This window comes from Dermacentor variabilis, chromosome 6 (assembly GCF_050947875.1).
Source record: "Dermacentor variabilis isolate Ectoservices chromosome 6, ASM5094787v1, whole genome shotgun sequence".
In the NCBI taxonomy this organism is placed as follows: Eukaryota; Metazoa; Arthropoda; class Arachnida; order Ixodida; family Ixodidae; genus Dermacentor; species Dermacentor variabilis.
Window position 1 is genome coordinate 179007568 of NC_134573.1, and position 17175 is coordinate 179024742.

Genomic DNA, 17175 nt, shown 5'->3' on the forward strand with positions numbered 1-17175 from the left:
GGCCCAGACTTTTGTTATTTCGATCCTATAATTTGCTTTCGCCGGATCAGTCGAACTTGACACATGCGCTTGACCCCTATGGGGGCCCCGATAATGACCCTCTTAGTGGCAGCGTCTGTCTCAGTGGATCTTAGGGCACTGTGAATATGTTGAATGTATGTCATCTCCTCTTAAAAACACCTATTTTCGGCCTGCTGTAAGAGGATTAACAATAGTAATAACCATAGCTGATGATGTCTGATTATGGAATCTGCACAATTATAACAAGTGCCCCCCCCCCCTTTTTTCTCTTTCTCTCCAGGAAAATTGGACGGTAAATTGTCTGTGTGATGCAATTGAACACGAAACCAAAACCGCATTTGCAGTGTTTGTATGCTTTACCGCATAACATCGATGTATATACTGTGCAATGAAGCTGACTTTAGGAAACCACCCACCGTTGTGCACCGCATATTCGACCTTTGCCCATATTTATTGCTAAAAGATAGGGTGAACTTTAGATTATACTTTGTTCAGGAGCTTTAATCTAATTTCTATGCTAGTTTTCTACTTCAAACACCTATAAACTGTGTGCTGTTTTGATTCGGGTGCATGTTAGAATGTGGCAAATACTGCCAAATGAATTGGTAGTGTGTCCTGGTGTTTTTTCTGCATCTGGCTTAATTCACCCCACCGGGTAATTCAGTCAATTTCGTCGGTCCTGCCAGGGTCAAATTGAAAGTAGACTGTATTTATTTATCGTTAGTTAGGAGTATTTGCCATAGTACGCAATGAGAAAAGTATTGCACATAAAAAAATACGAGAGTTGATCCAGAAATAAGGTTCCCAAAAAGCTCTAGCCACACAGAAAGGTGAGAGGTGAAATCCGGCAACACTGCTGCCATGCGGCTGTTCCTCCACTCTCGGTTCCCCCCCCCCCCCCCCCCCGGCCACGTTTCGCTGCACCACTCATTCTTGGCTTAGCAGCCATCCGATATGAAGGTTCCCATTGTTGATCCCGCCAAGTGCGAGATTCATTCTGTAATTCGCTTTTTGCACGCCAAAGGGACTCCACCTGTGGATATTCGTCAGTTGACAGAGGTGTATGGCGACAAATGTGTGTCCGTTCAACATGTGCGAAAGTGGTGTAGGGAGTTTAGTGCCGGTCGGAAGGAAGTCCACGATGAAGAATGGAGTGGAAGACCGTCAGTTTCGGAGGCAGTTATTGAGATGGTCCAATGCGAAGTGCTTCAAAACACGATGATCACCATCCGTGAACTTGTTGCTCAGAGTTCTTACAGTTCAGTGGAAAGAGCTGTGACTGAAAAATTGGTGTATCACAAGTGTTGTGCTCAATGGGTGCCGCAGCTATTGACATCAGACCACAAGGAGGAACGCTTTGACTGTGCTCACAAATTTCTTCAAAAGTGTCAAGAAAATAAGGAAAGATTGTTGGACTCCATTGTTATGAGAGACGAAATGTGGGTGTTTCATTTCACTCCCGAAATGAAACAAAAATCCATACAGTGGCGTCACCCAGAGTCACCAGTCACAAAGAAGTTCAAACAAACTCCTTCTGCTGGCAAAGTCATGGCCAGTGTTTTTTGGGATCGTAAGAGGATACTGCTGATCGATTTCATGGAATGTGAGACAACAATCAACTCAAGACAGTTATTGTGCATCGCTAAGAAAACTCAGGTGAGCTATCCAGAACTGCCGGCGAGGACGACTGGCAGCCAGTGTAACGCTACTTCACAACACAGCCCGACCTCACGTCTCCTGTCAAACCCAGGAACTTTTGGCAAACTTTAGGTGGGCTGTCATGCTCCACCCACCATACAGTCCAGACCTTGTGCCTAGTTATTATCACTTGTTCCCCAAGTTAAAGGAACATTTGAGTGGCTAACGCTGCCGGAGCGATGATGAAGTCAAAGTGGGGAAACGTTTCCTCAACAGGTTGGCGGGGGAGTTCTACGACATTGGGATGCAGAAATGGGAGTACTATCTACAAAAATGCGTAGAAAAATATGGCGATTATGTAAAAAATCTAGAAAAGTTTCATCTTTCTAATGATGTAAATTTCTGTGAGGACAAACAATGTCATCTATTTCTAAAATTGATGGGAACCTTATTTCTGGATCAGCCCTCGTATAAAAGTGTGAAGCTATGGAATGCGCAGGAATTGCAGAAATTAATGTTTTTGCCATCCAAGTCCCTAAAACCTGAGTGAAAGAAAGGGTGCCTGTAAAAATCCCTCAGAAAGCTAACTTCATACTTAAAAAATTTTGTCCTGGTCCAGAGATTGAACCCAACTGGAGCACTTTGCCATTTAAGGCTAGAAAATAATGCTTCACCATCTGCTTTTGTAAGAGCCCCTATTGCTTTCTATCCATGGCTATTAATCCAGTGAAATGTGATTTTCTTTTCTACACCGAAGTTATGAGGTCTCATAGTGGACATCTATTTTTTTTTTCTTTTTTCTCCAGTTGAGACACGTGTGCAACCGTGTGCTGGGCCTGCCCGTGTCATCACCAGTAATGAAAGTGCTTCAAGGACTGGAAATACTGCTTGCATTGGGACAGGTAAAGATAAGATATGTAATGATAATAATCTTCATTTTCTGCAACGTGAGTTTTGTGTAGGGGTGTGCAAATATCAAAATTTTCGAATATGAATCAAATACAAATACTTAGCATTGAATATCAAATAATAGTATGCACATGCATTTATTAGCAAGTTGTTTTATTTTAACATGTTGGAACATTGCAATTACATTGTCATTGGTAAAAAAATTAAAATTAGAAAACCATTATACTAAAAGATTGTGTATTTGACTCATGTTAGCTTTGGAAATTTGAATAGTTTCTTCTAGTTGTCTGTTCTCCCCAACCTGTGCGCTATTATACCGCATCAATTTCCTGTAAACTCAGAGGCATTTGACCCTGTACCATTCGTCACTCATTGCATTTGCTGTCAAGCAATGAGCTCAGGATTGAGGGTCAAACCTGCAAAAGGGCACACCTTCTCTGTTCGCAAACCCATGTTCCTTGCTACTGAGCGGCTGACTTTTCTGTAGAGCATAGACATCCAGTGGCTAAGCCTGTTTTACAGGCGAAACCTCTCCAGCAGCATGAAATTATCGCAAGGTTGAGCAGAATATCAGACACATTTTCTGAGTTTAGATAAAAATAAACCCTAAGAACCATGTATGCTCCCGCACAGCTAGCAATATATTTTATTTGCTTCGAATATTCGTATCCAATCGAATATCCGTTTCGAATACCTAGTTTTCGAATCATATACGAATATTAAAATATAATATTTGATAATACTCGAAATTCTCAAATATTTGCACACCCCCTAGTTTTAGGGCCTTTTACCTTATAAGGGCCAATTTCGTTCACCGAATGCGACTCCCCAGGGTCGATTTTCTTTATTGCAGATTTAAAATTTTCAGTGACCTATTTCGGAAAAAAATTATCGCAGTTTTTTTAGATTGACCATAAAGTGGCAAAAAAAAAACATTTTCCATAGGTAAACATTCATTGTTTATTCATGAATACAATGGCATTGCATGAATACTTAACATAATAATGACTAGATACACTGGAATAGTGTATATAACGAAGCAAGCAAAATTCCTCTTCAAATTCTTGTAGAGATACATACTGCAGTAGATGCAAAATGAATATACTGAAGTAATTGTGACTCCGCCTTCAACTTTGTTATAACGAAGTTTTACTGTATTTTGATTTGGCACTTGGGCAGTAGTCTGCTTCAACTCACGTAGAAGAGCAACCAGTGTGCACACCCATAGCCTAACCGAACCATGTATGTTAGTACAAGCAAGACAACTTGATGGTATTGTGCCTGTCAAAAAAAACCAGACGAGTCAGAAACTTGCAGTAATCCTTTGTCACATCGTCATCAAGGGGCAATCGGTTTTTGTGATTCCCAAGAAAAGAAATGCAGGCATAGCAGCATCATTCGTATACAGTGGCATAGTTTGTATATACCAATGAACATATGTAGTTGCACCCCTGTGAGCAATAAACAAGCAAGCATCTAGCAATGACCCTTTGAGAGAAAATAAACCAGATAGATATGAGTTTTTGTGAGTGCGACAAATGAACCAAAACTAACTGCCGATCTGGCGTGGGTGCACAAGCGGTTGCCGACATGCTGGCGTAAACAAGCCGTGAAATTAAAGCAAAAAAACTATGGAGCAAAAAAAGAAAAATTTCTTGTACAGTCGACTCCCGATAATTCGAAGCCGCTTAATTGGAATTTTCGGTTAATTAGAAGTGAAGTGCTGGTCCCGTCAGTTTTGCATGTAATCCTATAGAAGAAATCGCTCGATAATTCGAAGTCCTCATCCAGTAATATTGTTTAATTGGAAGTTAATTTTCAGCCGGGATCCTCGAGGTGACCGTCATTCTTTGTTAGAATGTGCAATTTTTCAAGTGTTGCAACAGTTCCGTGCTCCGCGTTGGTGTCATCGCCACCGCAGCCGCCCGCAACGCCATCCTTCTTGGAGCGGCGCGATTATTCATTGCTACGGCTGCCGTGGCCTCCGCGATCAACTCCGGCGGGAGGCGAAGCGGCTCCCGCCGGAGGCCACGCGCGGCTGCCGCTCATGGCTGGAGCTGATCGCGGAGGCCACGCGGGTGCCATAGGTGCACGCAGCGCTGCATACTGGCAGTGGCGAGATTGAGCGAGATTAGTCTTGCAGCGTGCGCAGCTATGTCGAGGCATGCGTTGGTCGAACGCCTTTGTGCAGGAAGCTCGTAGGCTAGGTTGTTCCACGAGTGATTCGGAATTGACTGTACCTAGTCGCGCAGTTTATAGCCATGGCAAACCATGGCTCTTATCGCACGCTCGACCTGGCAACGAAAGTCGAGGTTTTGAAGGAAGTTGAGAAGGGAGGTGCCGCCAAACAAGACATAGCGCGGAAGTACGGGATCAAGCCGAACACGCTCTCTAACTACATCAAGAACAAGCGCACAATAATGGATGCATTTGAGAACGACAAGTTCAAGACTTCTCGGAAGCGAATGCGTACCAGCGCTTAACCAGAGTTGGAGAAGGCTCTGCTGGTTTGGATTAGGGAGGCCAGGAGCAACAAACTTCCTCTCAGCGGAGACATCGTTGCGATGAAAGCCCGAACGCTTGCAGCAATGTTGGGGATCGAGGACTTCATTTCGTCAGATGGATTGCTGACGCGCTTTAAAGATCGCCATGACCTGGTTTTCAAGAGTGTGTCATCATCATCATCATTTATTATTCCCTTAAGGGCCCCATGTGGGGTATTACATAAGGGGGAGGCAAAACAATAATACAAACATCGAATGAATAGTCATGTCATGAAAAGGCGTCCGTTAACCAGGAAACATGCGCCACGTGGAAGGACGGAAAGCTGCGTGAATATCTCGCCGAATACAGACCGGAAGACATCTTCAATGCAGATGAGACTGCACTCTTCTATCGGCTTCTACCAGAGAAGACCCTGACATTCAAGGACGACGACTGTGCTGGGGGCAAACGCAGCAAGGAGAGAGTGTCGGTGCTGATCGCGGCAAACATGACTGGCACGGAACAATGTCGGTTACTTGTGATCGGGAAAGCCGCGAAGCCGAGATGTTTTAAAGGCGTGAAGACACTGCCTGTGGACTATGAGGCGAACAAAAAAGCGTGGATGACAGCCGAAATCTTCAAGAGCTGGATAAGCAAATTGGACAGCAAGTTTGCTGCTTCGAATCGCAAGGTGTTGTTCCTTGTCGATCACTGCAGTGCTCACGTGAATGTGCCAGCCTTGAGTGCAATACGCCTCGCATTTTTGCCTGCAAACACAACGGCTGTTTTGCAGCCAATGGACCAAGGCATCATGAAGAATGTTAAAATCCTGTACAGGCGGCACCTCCTCGAGCGCATGATTTTGTGTATGGATAGCTCCACAAAGTACGAGGTGAGCCTGCTTAGTGCCATCCACATGTTGGCGTGAGCATGGGATCGTGTGAAGCAAGAAACAATCGCAAACTGCTTCAGGGCATGCGGTTTTGTGGCAGCTCCTTCGGAGGATGCCTCTGAAATTTCAGCGGAGGAAGCGTCAACAAGCGAGCTTGACGGCACTGATTTTGGTGATGCTCTCAGGGACGTCAATTTTGAAGATTACGTCGCCGCAGACAAGGCGGTCGAAACGTGCGGTGCGCTGACGGATAGCGAAATTGTAGAGATTATTCGGCCCCAGGAAGCGACACAGGAAAGCGATGATGACGTTGAAGGCGAGCCGCAACCTAAGGCTGCCGATGTAGCTGCGGGCCTTGCTCTTGCGGAGCGCTTCTTTACCGCTGAAGGTAACGCGGAAGAAGCGTTCCGCCACATCTACAGCCTGCAGAACTTGCTTTCAGCAGCGCGATTCGGCAAGAAGAAGCAAAGCAAGATGACAGACTATTTTTCTTAGAGAAAATACTCGATTTCGCCACAAATAAAGTGCTGTTTTTTGTGTTTTGTGTTTAATTGGAAGTCCATTTAATTCGAAGTTTTTTGCGCTCCCTGTGAACTTCGTATTAACGGGAGTCGACTGTATTCACACAGGGTGGCGCACTTGCTGGACAACAGAGAGTTGAAAAATCGGTGCATTCTTCAAATAGACAGACAGCGTTGCAAATTGACCATTTGGGGCTTGTTCGCAGCACTGTATTTACGTCTTTGACCCTTGAAGGGTTAACAATATTGCAGTGAAGAAGAAGAACACTAAAGTGGGTCAAGCTCTCCTGCGCTGTTCTCGGGGAACACCGCTTGTGCGGAGAATCCGTGCCCTGCGCTGATGTTCAGCCCAACCACTGGTGGCTAATAAACGCCCTTACAAGTGGTGGAGGTTGCTTTGGCCTACAACTTCAACCCTAGAACTTCGATCCCGTATGCTGCGCTCAACCATACTTGAAGACGCATCCCAGCAAATGCCTCGTACTCGATCCAAGCAAGCGCCTCCTCAGTTGGTCCTGTGCTTTGGTGTGCCTCGCCACAGGGACCCTGCCATTTTCAGTGGCATGAACAACACCGACATTAAGGACTGGCTGACGACATATGAAAGGGTAAGCGCCCACAACAAATGGGACAATCCCGCTTAACTGAGCAACGTGCTCTTCTATCTTGCGGGGGTCGCCAATCTCTAGTACGACAATCATGAGACCGACTTTCTGACGTGGTCTTCGTTCAAGACTCTCTAGTGGCTGGGTTTGGTTGCCCTGCTGTGCACAAGCTACGAGCGGAATCACGTTTGCGAGAAAACGTGCGCAGCAGCCGGGTGAATCATTTATCAGCTACATTGAAGATGTACTAGACTTGTGTAAGAAAGTCAATGCGACGTTGTCGGAGTCCAACAAAATCAGAAATCTCTTAACAGGGATAGAGGATGATGCTTTCAACATGTTGCCTGCCAAGAATCCTCAGTCCGTGACAGACATCTTCACTCTATGCCAAAGCTACGAGGAGCTACACAGGCAGTGCTCGTTGACTCGTGGCCCTTCCTCGCGCGACGACCTCATTGCTAGTTTGGCTACCATCTCCGACCAGTCAGCGTTGCTTGCTGAAATGAAAGCGCTCGTTCTGGAGGAAGTTGCACACCAGGTCTCCTTGATATCCTTTGCTCAGCCACTGCACCTCCAACAGCCTGCATTGAATTTTATGCCTCTGCTCCGCCGCGTGATTGAGCAGGACATCGCCAAGGTCTTGCCAGACCAGAGCCAACATCTTCTTGCGGCTGCACCACTAAGCTTTGCACCATTGCACCACTTCAACAGGTCCCGGTGGCTGCACCACTCAGCTGTGCTGAAGTCATCGTGAGGACCCAGCCACTCTTCAAGTATGCGTCTCTGTTCTGCCAACTTCTTGCCTAAGCCCCGACTAACATCCACTGTGCAGTCATGTCAGCCGCCGCCTCATACAACGCATCCTGTGACATGGATGGATCCTGCCCCAGTGAGCCAGTGGCGTACTGCTGACGACCGGCCAATATGCTTTGCATACAGCTACGCCAGTCACGTCGCACGTTTTTGTAATAGTATGCATCCACTTAGGGCCGCACCGCCCATGACAGTCCAGTCCAACCGTTTATATTACGGTTCCCGTTGGCTATGTCGCCAACATTGCACCCGACGACAACTACCAGCCATTCACCGTCTCCATGCCGTCGCTCACTGCTGTCGATGCCACCTTGCCATATAACTCAGGACGAGGAAAACTAATCGTCGCAGTCCAAGAGACAAGGGCTGCGACAACGTCAAAATGTGGAAGTCCTCACTGCAGTCCTTCGAACATAATCTAAGTGCTTGTTGATGGTGTTCGTGCATCTGCACTCGTGAACACAGGAGCCATCGTACATGTTATGAACACTAAGCTTTGCCACTTAGTTCGAAAAGTCACCATGCCCCTTTCTGGACTGTCCTTCCACACAGCCAGTGCTCAGCATATTCACCCCTTGGCAGCTTGCACTGCTCGTGTTGTCATAGCCGATGTTCTATATGCCATAGAATTCATCATTTCCTCGTGCTCTCATGACATTATCCTTGTGTGGGATTTTCTCTCACACCAGAATGCTGTTAGTCATTGCGCATGGGGCGAAAATAACTTTCGCCAATCTTAGATTTGCCGCTCACTGATAGCTCTTCGCTTTCGAGGAAACTAATTGTCCAAGCTAACACCCACATTCCTCTGAACACCTAAATGGTCATGCCCATGTCCTGCAGCAGAGTGTCAGACGCTGTTGCACTGCTGTCTCCATCTGACCGCTTTCTCACTCGGAAAGGTCTGCTGCTGCCTTCTGCGACAGTAGACATCACACAGTGCTACAGCACCATTTGCATTTGCAACCCATTTCCATACCTTGTGTTGCTGCTCCGAGGCAACACAAGTCTTTGCAATGTCTTGGCAATGTAGAAGCAAACAAAGACATGCAAGTTGTGGACATGCCCAGTGGCAATTACTGTGCTAGTTCCAGTGTGCTCAGTGCTGTTTCTACGTGTGACCCATCACCCAGTCATGTGTTCAGTTCTTCTATTGCCAATGCTTCTACACTGGTCCAGCGGTCTCAGCTTTTGTACCTTCTAGAAGAATTTCTAAAGAATACATTGTTGCGCCAAAAAAGGAAAATAAAGACTTGGGAAGGAAGAGTACGAAAAGAATAATTTCCTTCTTCCTTCAGTGTTGGGCAATCTTCCCTGGGTCGGGCGCCAACTGTTACACATCGCGTCGATACTGGCCTGCAACTGCCATTGCGGCAACTTCCGTATCGTGTATCTCCTGCAGAACATCGTGGAATCACCGAACAAGTTGATGACATGCTTCACCGCGAGCTGATACGACCTTTCAACAGTCCATGGGCATCCCCTGTTTTCTAGTTCTGAAACAAGATGGTTCTGTGCGGTTGTGTGTGGAATACCGCCGCCTCAACAAGATCATTCGCAAGGACCTCTACCCTCTCCCATGCACAGGCGATGCGATTGACAATCTAAAAGGCTTAGAATTCTTTTCATCTCTATATTTACACTCGGGGTATTGACATGTACCCATGGCAGACGTCGATCAGCCGAAGACAGCTTTTGTCATACCCAACAGCTTATGCGAGTTTAACGTAATGCCTTTTGGACTTTGTAATGCTCCCACAACGTTTGAGCACATGATGGACACAGTTCTGCGTGGCTTGAAGTGGCACACGTGCTTGTGCTATCTTGACAATGTTATTGTTTTTGCTCTTGACTTCACCACACACCTTCAATGGCTTTGGTCTGTTTTGACGTGTTTAACAAGCGGAGGACTACAACTAAACCTCAAGAAGTGCCGATTTGCTGCTTGGCAGCTGACAATTCTAGGTTACATCGTATCCAAGAATGGAATTCTCCCCGATCTGGCCAAACTGCAGGCTATCGCTGAATTCCCTAAGCCAATGTCCGTCAAAGAATTGCACAGTTTCGTTAGTCTGTGCTCCTACTTCAGACGCTTCATTCACAATTTTGCTGTCGTCATATTGCCCCCGACGAAGCTACTTAGAAGCAACGGGCCCCTCACTTCATGATCGTCCAAGTGTGACGAGGCCTTTGTAAAGTTCTGTCGTTTGCTAATGTCTCCTCCAATTTTGCACCATTACGACCCGACAGCCCCTACGGAGGTGCACACAGATGCCAGCGATGTTGGGGCCTCGGCGCTGTTTTTGCCCAGCGCAAACAGGTTTCCTGAATATGTTGTGGCTTATGCAAGTCATATGCTTATGAAAGCTGAGACAAGTTACACTGTAACAGAAAACGAATGCCTGGCCATAGTTTGGGCTCTCACCAAGTTTAGGTCTTATTTGTATGACCGGCCATTTGATGTAGTCACGGACTACCATGCACTACCGTAGTTACCTGCATAATTTGCGCACCCCTAATATTTAGCCAGTCTTACAAAAAAAAAATTTACTCGCATATTTTGCGCTCCCCGTCCCGCCCAAGCCAGCTTGCATGTGCACAGAGAGACTTTGGACAGCCGCACCCCTCGCCACGCAGGCGAGCACAGTCATACACAAGACAGGCTGCGAGTGTGACGTCCCTTCTTCCGAGGACTTCGTTCTTTTCTCCGGAAGCCCCTGAACTACGGTATTCTAGGGACCGTACCTGAACATGCGAACCTGTTAATGGGTTGTCGGAACTGCTCAAGCGTTTGCCTCCCTCTATTTCCCCTTCTCTCCCCGCCATCAGAATAACCTAACCTAATCTAACCTAACTTAGTGCAATAGTGAGCGAGAAAGGCGTCTCGTCCGTTTCTATTAAGACAACCGACTGTGAAAAGCAACACTGCACGGTTGTGCTTGCCGTGACAGCTGATGGCCAAAAACTACTGTCGTTCGTGATCTTCAAGGGGAAGACATTGCCCAATTTAAAGGTTGAAGGTCGTATACACATGCGTGCCCAAGAATAAAGGCTGGATGAATGAAGAACTGATGAATGACGGGCTCAACACTGTCTAGGGTAAGCGACCAGGGGCCTTACTGCGACTGCCATCACTGCTGGTGCACTCGACAGTCTCAAAGGCCATTTCGTGGACAGCGTAAAGGAGAAGTTGCGGGACATGAGCACCAACCGGGCTATTATCCCGGGCGGACTAACATCTGTTCTGCAGCTCTTGGATGTCTCCGTAAATAAACCCTTCAAGGACTACGTGCGCAAGATGTACGTGAAAGGGATGGCCAGCAAAGAGCATGGGCTCACTCCCACTGGCAGAATAAAGAGACCGCCACTAGAGATGGTCTGCGAATGGATACTCGCAGCGTGGGACCTGGTTTCTCCCAGTATTGTCAAGAAGATCTTCAAGCAGACGGGGCTGTTGAACACGCTCGACAGAAGCGAGGACGATGCGCTTTGGGAGGACGGTGACAGCAGCCGCGACAATGATTCCCAGTCAGACCTGTCGACCAGTGATTCTGACTAGAGCATGCATGACCGGATCTGGCTGGTCAAACTACGTGCTCTTTCTGTTAAACAAGTACCCTTCGTTTGTGCTATAATTTATTTTCTTTTTAATGTATATACTGCACGCATTACTACATATTGCACATTATTTCGGATGTGTTCGCAAAATCTCCGCATAATTTTCACACCCCCTTTTTGGAGCTCTAAAATTGCGAAAAAAAGTGCACAAGTTATGAGAGTAAATACGGTATGTTAGCTGTCATCCTTGAAAGATCGCTCAGGCCATCTATGACTACAATATCTGCGTGGTGTACCACAGTGGACGGCCGGCATTCTGACACCGAAGCCCTCTCGTGCTCACCCTTGCCTGATGACAATGCCAGCTGCTCATTATCCCAATTTACCATTTCTTTGCTCAACCTTACCACCACCGCGGCTGCGCAGCACAAGGACCATTGGATTACCTTTCTTATATGCTTGCTTTCTGGTTCATCAGCACCACTAACCACTTGCATGCTGCATCGTCAAGCTCACCATTTTGCCAATCGCAACAACCCGCTTCACTGATTAAATTATAACCCCGACAGGCGCCAGTAGTTATTAGTAGTACCTTGCAGTGTCCGTTTCAACATATGCGCAGCTTTTCATGCCGATCCACACTGTGCACACTTGGGAGTTTTCAAAACTTACCAGCACCTTTGACAGCAGTACTACTGGCGACGGATGTACAGCTATGTTCAAAAGTTTGTTCGTTCTTGCCCCGATTGTCAGCACCATAAATTTTGCACCCCACCACCCCTCCACCACCAGCTGGTCTGCAATGTTTATCTTGCCTTACCCGGCCGTTTGGGTGTGTCGGCATCTATATACATGGGCCCCTTTCCCTGACATCGGCTGAAAATCGCTGGGCCATTGTGGTGGTTGACCACCTCATGCGATACACCGAAACTGCCGCTCTCCCGGCAACTACAGCGCGTGATGTTGCCTCCTTCCTGCTTCATTGATTCATCCTGCATCATGGACCACCTGAGGAGCTGTTCAGTGATCGCAGACGTGTCTTCTAATGCCATGTTGTTCATTGCGCAATTACGGCATACCATCAAACCAGTGGCCTTACAGAACGCTTAAACCGCACGCTCGGCAACATGCTTGCAATGTGCGTTGCCTCCGACCACACAAATTGGGACGTCATTCTGCCCTTCATAACCTATGCGTACAACACCACCACTCAGAACACCACCGGCTTTTTATCCTTTTTCTTACTGTACGGTAGACTGTCATCGCACACCATCGACACAATTCTACCATACCGGCCGGATGCATCTGAATGTGCACCCATTTCTGCCACAGCAAGACGTGCTGAAGAGTGCCTAGACCTCGCACAAGCCTTTACCTCCAACGACCAAGAGCGCCAGAAGAGCACTCGCAGTGTCACCACCTCTGTACCCACCTTCCTTCCTGGAGCGTTTGTGTGGCTTTTCCTTCCTTCCGCTGCACTTGGGCTCTCTTGAAAACTACTGCCCAAGTATGAAGGGCCATACTGAATCGTTGAGCGAGCATCCCCCGTTAACTACGTGATCTAAGCCATCGAACCTTCTTCGGACATGCACCGTCATGGACAAGACATTGTTGACGTCGAATGCCTCAAGCCATACTATGATCCACTCATATTGAGGAGCTGTTAGGTCGCCGGACGGCGCCCTTTTCGTTCCTGGGGGGGTAATTGTAGAAAAGAAGATTATAGAAAAGAAGAAGAAGAAAAGAAGAGTGGGCCATCCTCTCCAGCACTTTCTAGTGGGTCGAGGACTCCGTCGCTGTTTTTGGCGAGCACCACTCATGCTGAGAGTCCATGCCCTGTGCCGACGGTTGGCCCAACCGCTGGTGGCTAATAAACACTTGGACAATATAATTATCTTTTGCAAATGTGCAAAGGTGATCTTTCAGAAAACTTGACGTTACGCATTATTTGTAAACATCTGTGGAAAAGTTATAAAAATCCCCTTGCATGGTTGACTTTTCACTCCTGACAAGCTACAGTTTTCGATACTCATTGAGCCATGGCAAATTGACATGTCAAACTCGACAGCATGCTTGCAGAATGTGCAGAGTGTTAGGCTTCTAGTGCCACCTCGTGCAATATTTTTTGCATGTACATTTTCATGCTCCTGCTAGGTTTGAGCTTTCTGTTTACAGGCATTTAGTTCACATCTGTTTCTGCACTATTGATGTTATTGCTGATGGTTGCTTTGCTTCTTGTGCAGGACTGGGAAAAAGGGGCCCACAGGAAAATTTCTATTGCCCCTGAGCTGAATGCACTCACGCACTTGGTGGTGCGGTGGCGCAAAATGGAATTGCAGTAAGTGATGCTCGCTGAATACCGCTATTTCAGGTCTCACCTGTGTGCATTGAAAAAAAAAAAAACTGAGAGAAAGGGCTGAAAGGCGCACTCCAGTAGGTGCTGGGGAGCTGCTTTTACAATCACCTATTATTGTTATAGGACATTAAACAATAAAAAGTACAAACAGGACAACAACGATGCTCTTTCCTGTCCTGTTCTTACTTCATAATGTTTCACATCTTATTACACCAATAACAGGTATGCACCAACCTGCCGAGGAACGCGTAGTAATATCTTTGACAATTAGCTTGAGTCTTTTCTTTGACTCGCCTAACTTAGTTCTGGACAGTACTCATTCTTCATGTATGTGTACGCTTTGTTACTGTTATTTTTCGTGCATACATGGCGTCCTGTACTTTGGCTGAGAACTCCAGTTTTATTGCATTGGCGTCGTGTTCCAGCCAACTTGAGCCTGCTTCAGGCGCTAAAAGAGAATACAGAACTTGTGATGTTCCACTTGCACCACACACATCGTTTCTTTGTTGAGCATGATACAGTTTGCTAGAGTACCAACACGTGAAATCAGCATTAAAGAAAAGCACTTTGCATCATAAGCAATGCTTCACGAGACACTGACCACAGCGTATTTGATGGTATAACCATACATGCAGGCAAAATGAACGCAATAAAAGTTCGTTTATTCAGATTTTACGGGACCGAAAGAAATGTCTGAATTATTTGAATGTCGAATTGCCGAGGGTATAAAAAAAAGACAAATGCTTACTGAATCAGCACGCATTTACTTACTGAATCAGGTTGCGCACAGGTCCTTTAAACCCTTGAAATTGAAAAGCATGTTTTCAATGCCTTTGAAAGTCCTGTAATTGTTTTTTTCTCCCTTGAAAACCCAGTTTCAGTCTAAGTCTGCTTTCTATGGTAGATCAGTGTGGACCCAGCAAACTACCCATTTTAGAAACAATGATATAAAAATTTAAAGCCAGCGTGAGTGCACATGCATTCCACTTTGTACAACTACTTACGCAGAACTGAAAAACCACGCAGTGAGCAAGAGCGAGAGACACTGGCGGTTTGTGCTTGTTCCCCTCCCATGTTTACGCTGTTTTCTTCGCACCTCACTAGGAACTTAATGTCATCAAGGCTCCACATTTCCAATATAATTTTTGTATCCCTTGTGCACAAAAGCTATCTGTAGTGCTTTGGAAATGTTGTTATAGTTAAATATTCGTACATCAGATGCCGCTCTTCACCCTTGAAAAAGCTGTGACAGGGCCTTGAAGGTCCTTGAATGCTCTTGAATTTTTGTCTATGAAACATTTACGAACTCTGTGAATGAATCAACAAAACTTGTTTCTGTTTAGCACAAAAGCAGTGCGGAAGCTGCAATTCTCGTCATCTTGTGATGTATTAGCGAACGCAGCTATGAACGACTCATGCTTCTTTCGCAATGTAGTCATGGCACAAGATCCAACTCTTAATTTGAGACATGCTTTTCAATAGTGTGCGCACATCCTAATTATTTTTTTGCCAGTAAGCTCGTCAGGAACATGGTGTCCGCCCATCGTGATGTCGCCGGCAGGTTTTATGCCAGCATGCGGGCCCACGGTAGAATCACTGTTCATCCTCGACGGCTTCCTCTATGTTTGTGACATTGCGCACACGTTGCGCTGAGTGAAAATGAAACTACTGTTTGCTGTAACTGCTGGAGACGAAACCGTGGCCGCTATTAATGCATTCATGGATGACGGCCACGCATTTTTGAAGACATGTGGCAAACTCGCACACCGGGTCTAAACGAAACTACTGTTTGCCACAACCGCTGTGACCAAAACTGTGGTCACTATCAAAGCAATCATGAGAGATCTAAAGGCACGCGGACAATGTGGTGTCATGCGCAGCAGTAAACTCAAGAATAAACGCACAAAAATGCATGAAGCGTTCTGGCACTCCTGTCGTTCTTGTACAATGGTGATGTGAACTCCACTGCTTTGTTAGAGTTGGATGCAAGTGCCACTTTTGCACATTTCCATCATACATTTACTGTGCTCTGCTCTCACCACGCTCTGAGAGTGGTCCAAAGTGACTGGTGTGAGGCCAACTACATCTGCATTGATAAGAGTTTGATGCCTGTATACGCCTGTTGGGACCAGAGGACAAGTCGAAATTATCTCATTTTATTGCAATAGCAATCATATGGCTACTCCAAGCAAATATTTGCCATCACCTGCAGCATTGCCGTGGGGCGCTGCGTATATTTAGGTATATTTATGCTATAGTCGCAGTGGCGGAGTCCACGTAAGAGCGTGGCTGGCTTCGCTTAATTTGTACCACCTATCTGAAGATATTGTAAACGTAGCTTGAAATCATATCATTCATTGCGGACTCCCAGATTCATCAAAATGAATTGTTTTCTCATTCGAATTTTCTTTTCTCGATTGCCCGAAAACTTGGAAAATTCTTCGGCCCCTTTCCATGTAAGAAAATTGACCAGTGACTGCACTTATTTGCATAAAAAGTTGAATTTCAGTACAATGAAATTTCGATATAACAAAGCAAATAGCTGATTTTACCTACTTCTTCATATCAAATTTAACTGTACCAGGTCTTATGTTCTTGACTAAATTATTTCTCAGAATTTTGGGAACGGCAGCCCACAAACAAATGTCATGAAACATAACATTCCCAGTGCATGCCTTTTATCTTAAATCTTCTCAGACTATAGATATTAAAGTCCAAGACAATATCAGTACTCAGACCAGAAAATTATGTCATTTTACTACCGCGGCTCTTTACAGGCACCCTAGTGGCACCTTTGCGATGTCATTTCAGGCCCTGCATGGTGTATTAAAGCTTCTAGGGGTGCTATAAATTTTGACAAACCCACATATATCAGAACTCTACACCTTGCTGTCGCAGTCAGTGCTTCGCCCTTCTGGCGAAACTGCCTACTTTTCCAAATGAATGAGGCTCAAATTAAGGTTTTACTGTACCTCAGCATGTCTCTTGTCTCCTTTTATCATGAGGCTGCAGACTACTTGCGGGGTGTACACTGATGTGTCCGTATGTCACAGCACCCACATGCCCTATAGCATGAACCAATAGAGCTAACCAATAAGCGTCCCAGCAGCATACCTCAGCAGGTCTATCAGCAAGCCATCACTCTACTTTGACAATTATCCTCCAATGATTCCTGCCCTTTTTTTTTTTTTTTGTAACTTTCAGCAACTGGTCCCAATGTCTGGATGGAGTACTCAAGAAGCTCCAGGAGACAAGTGCTCGATGGTGGTTCTTCCTGTACCAGCTTTTGGCACCTGTTGTGCAGGTACAGTTCTAACATTCTGTGCTAGTCCTTTTCACAAGATTTGTTGTTTTTCACTAATGTGCAATACGAGGTGG

At 46.0% G+C, this 17175-nt stretch overlaps 1 protein-coding gene across 1 annotated transcript in view; it reads left to right on the plus strand.

The window, feature by feature from the left end:
• The window catches only part of LOC142585886 (midasin), a 344435-nt gene that overhangs the window by 255233 nt on the left and 72027 nt on the right, over positions 1-17175 (plus strand). Inside the window, exons 54-56 of the mRNA XM_075696967.1 lie at positions 2466-2561; positions 13685-13779; positions 17002-17101. Of these exons, the coding sequence (XP_075553082.1) occupies positions 2466-2561; positions 13685-13779; positions 17002-17101 (291 nt within the window). The remainder of the gene's footprint in view (positions 1-2465; positions 2562-13684; positions 13780-17001; positions 17102-17175) is intronic.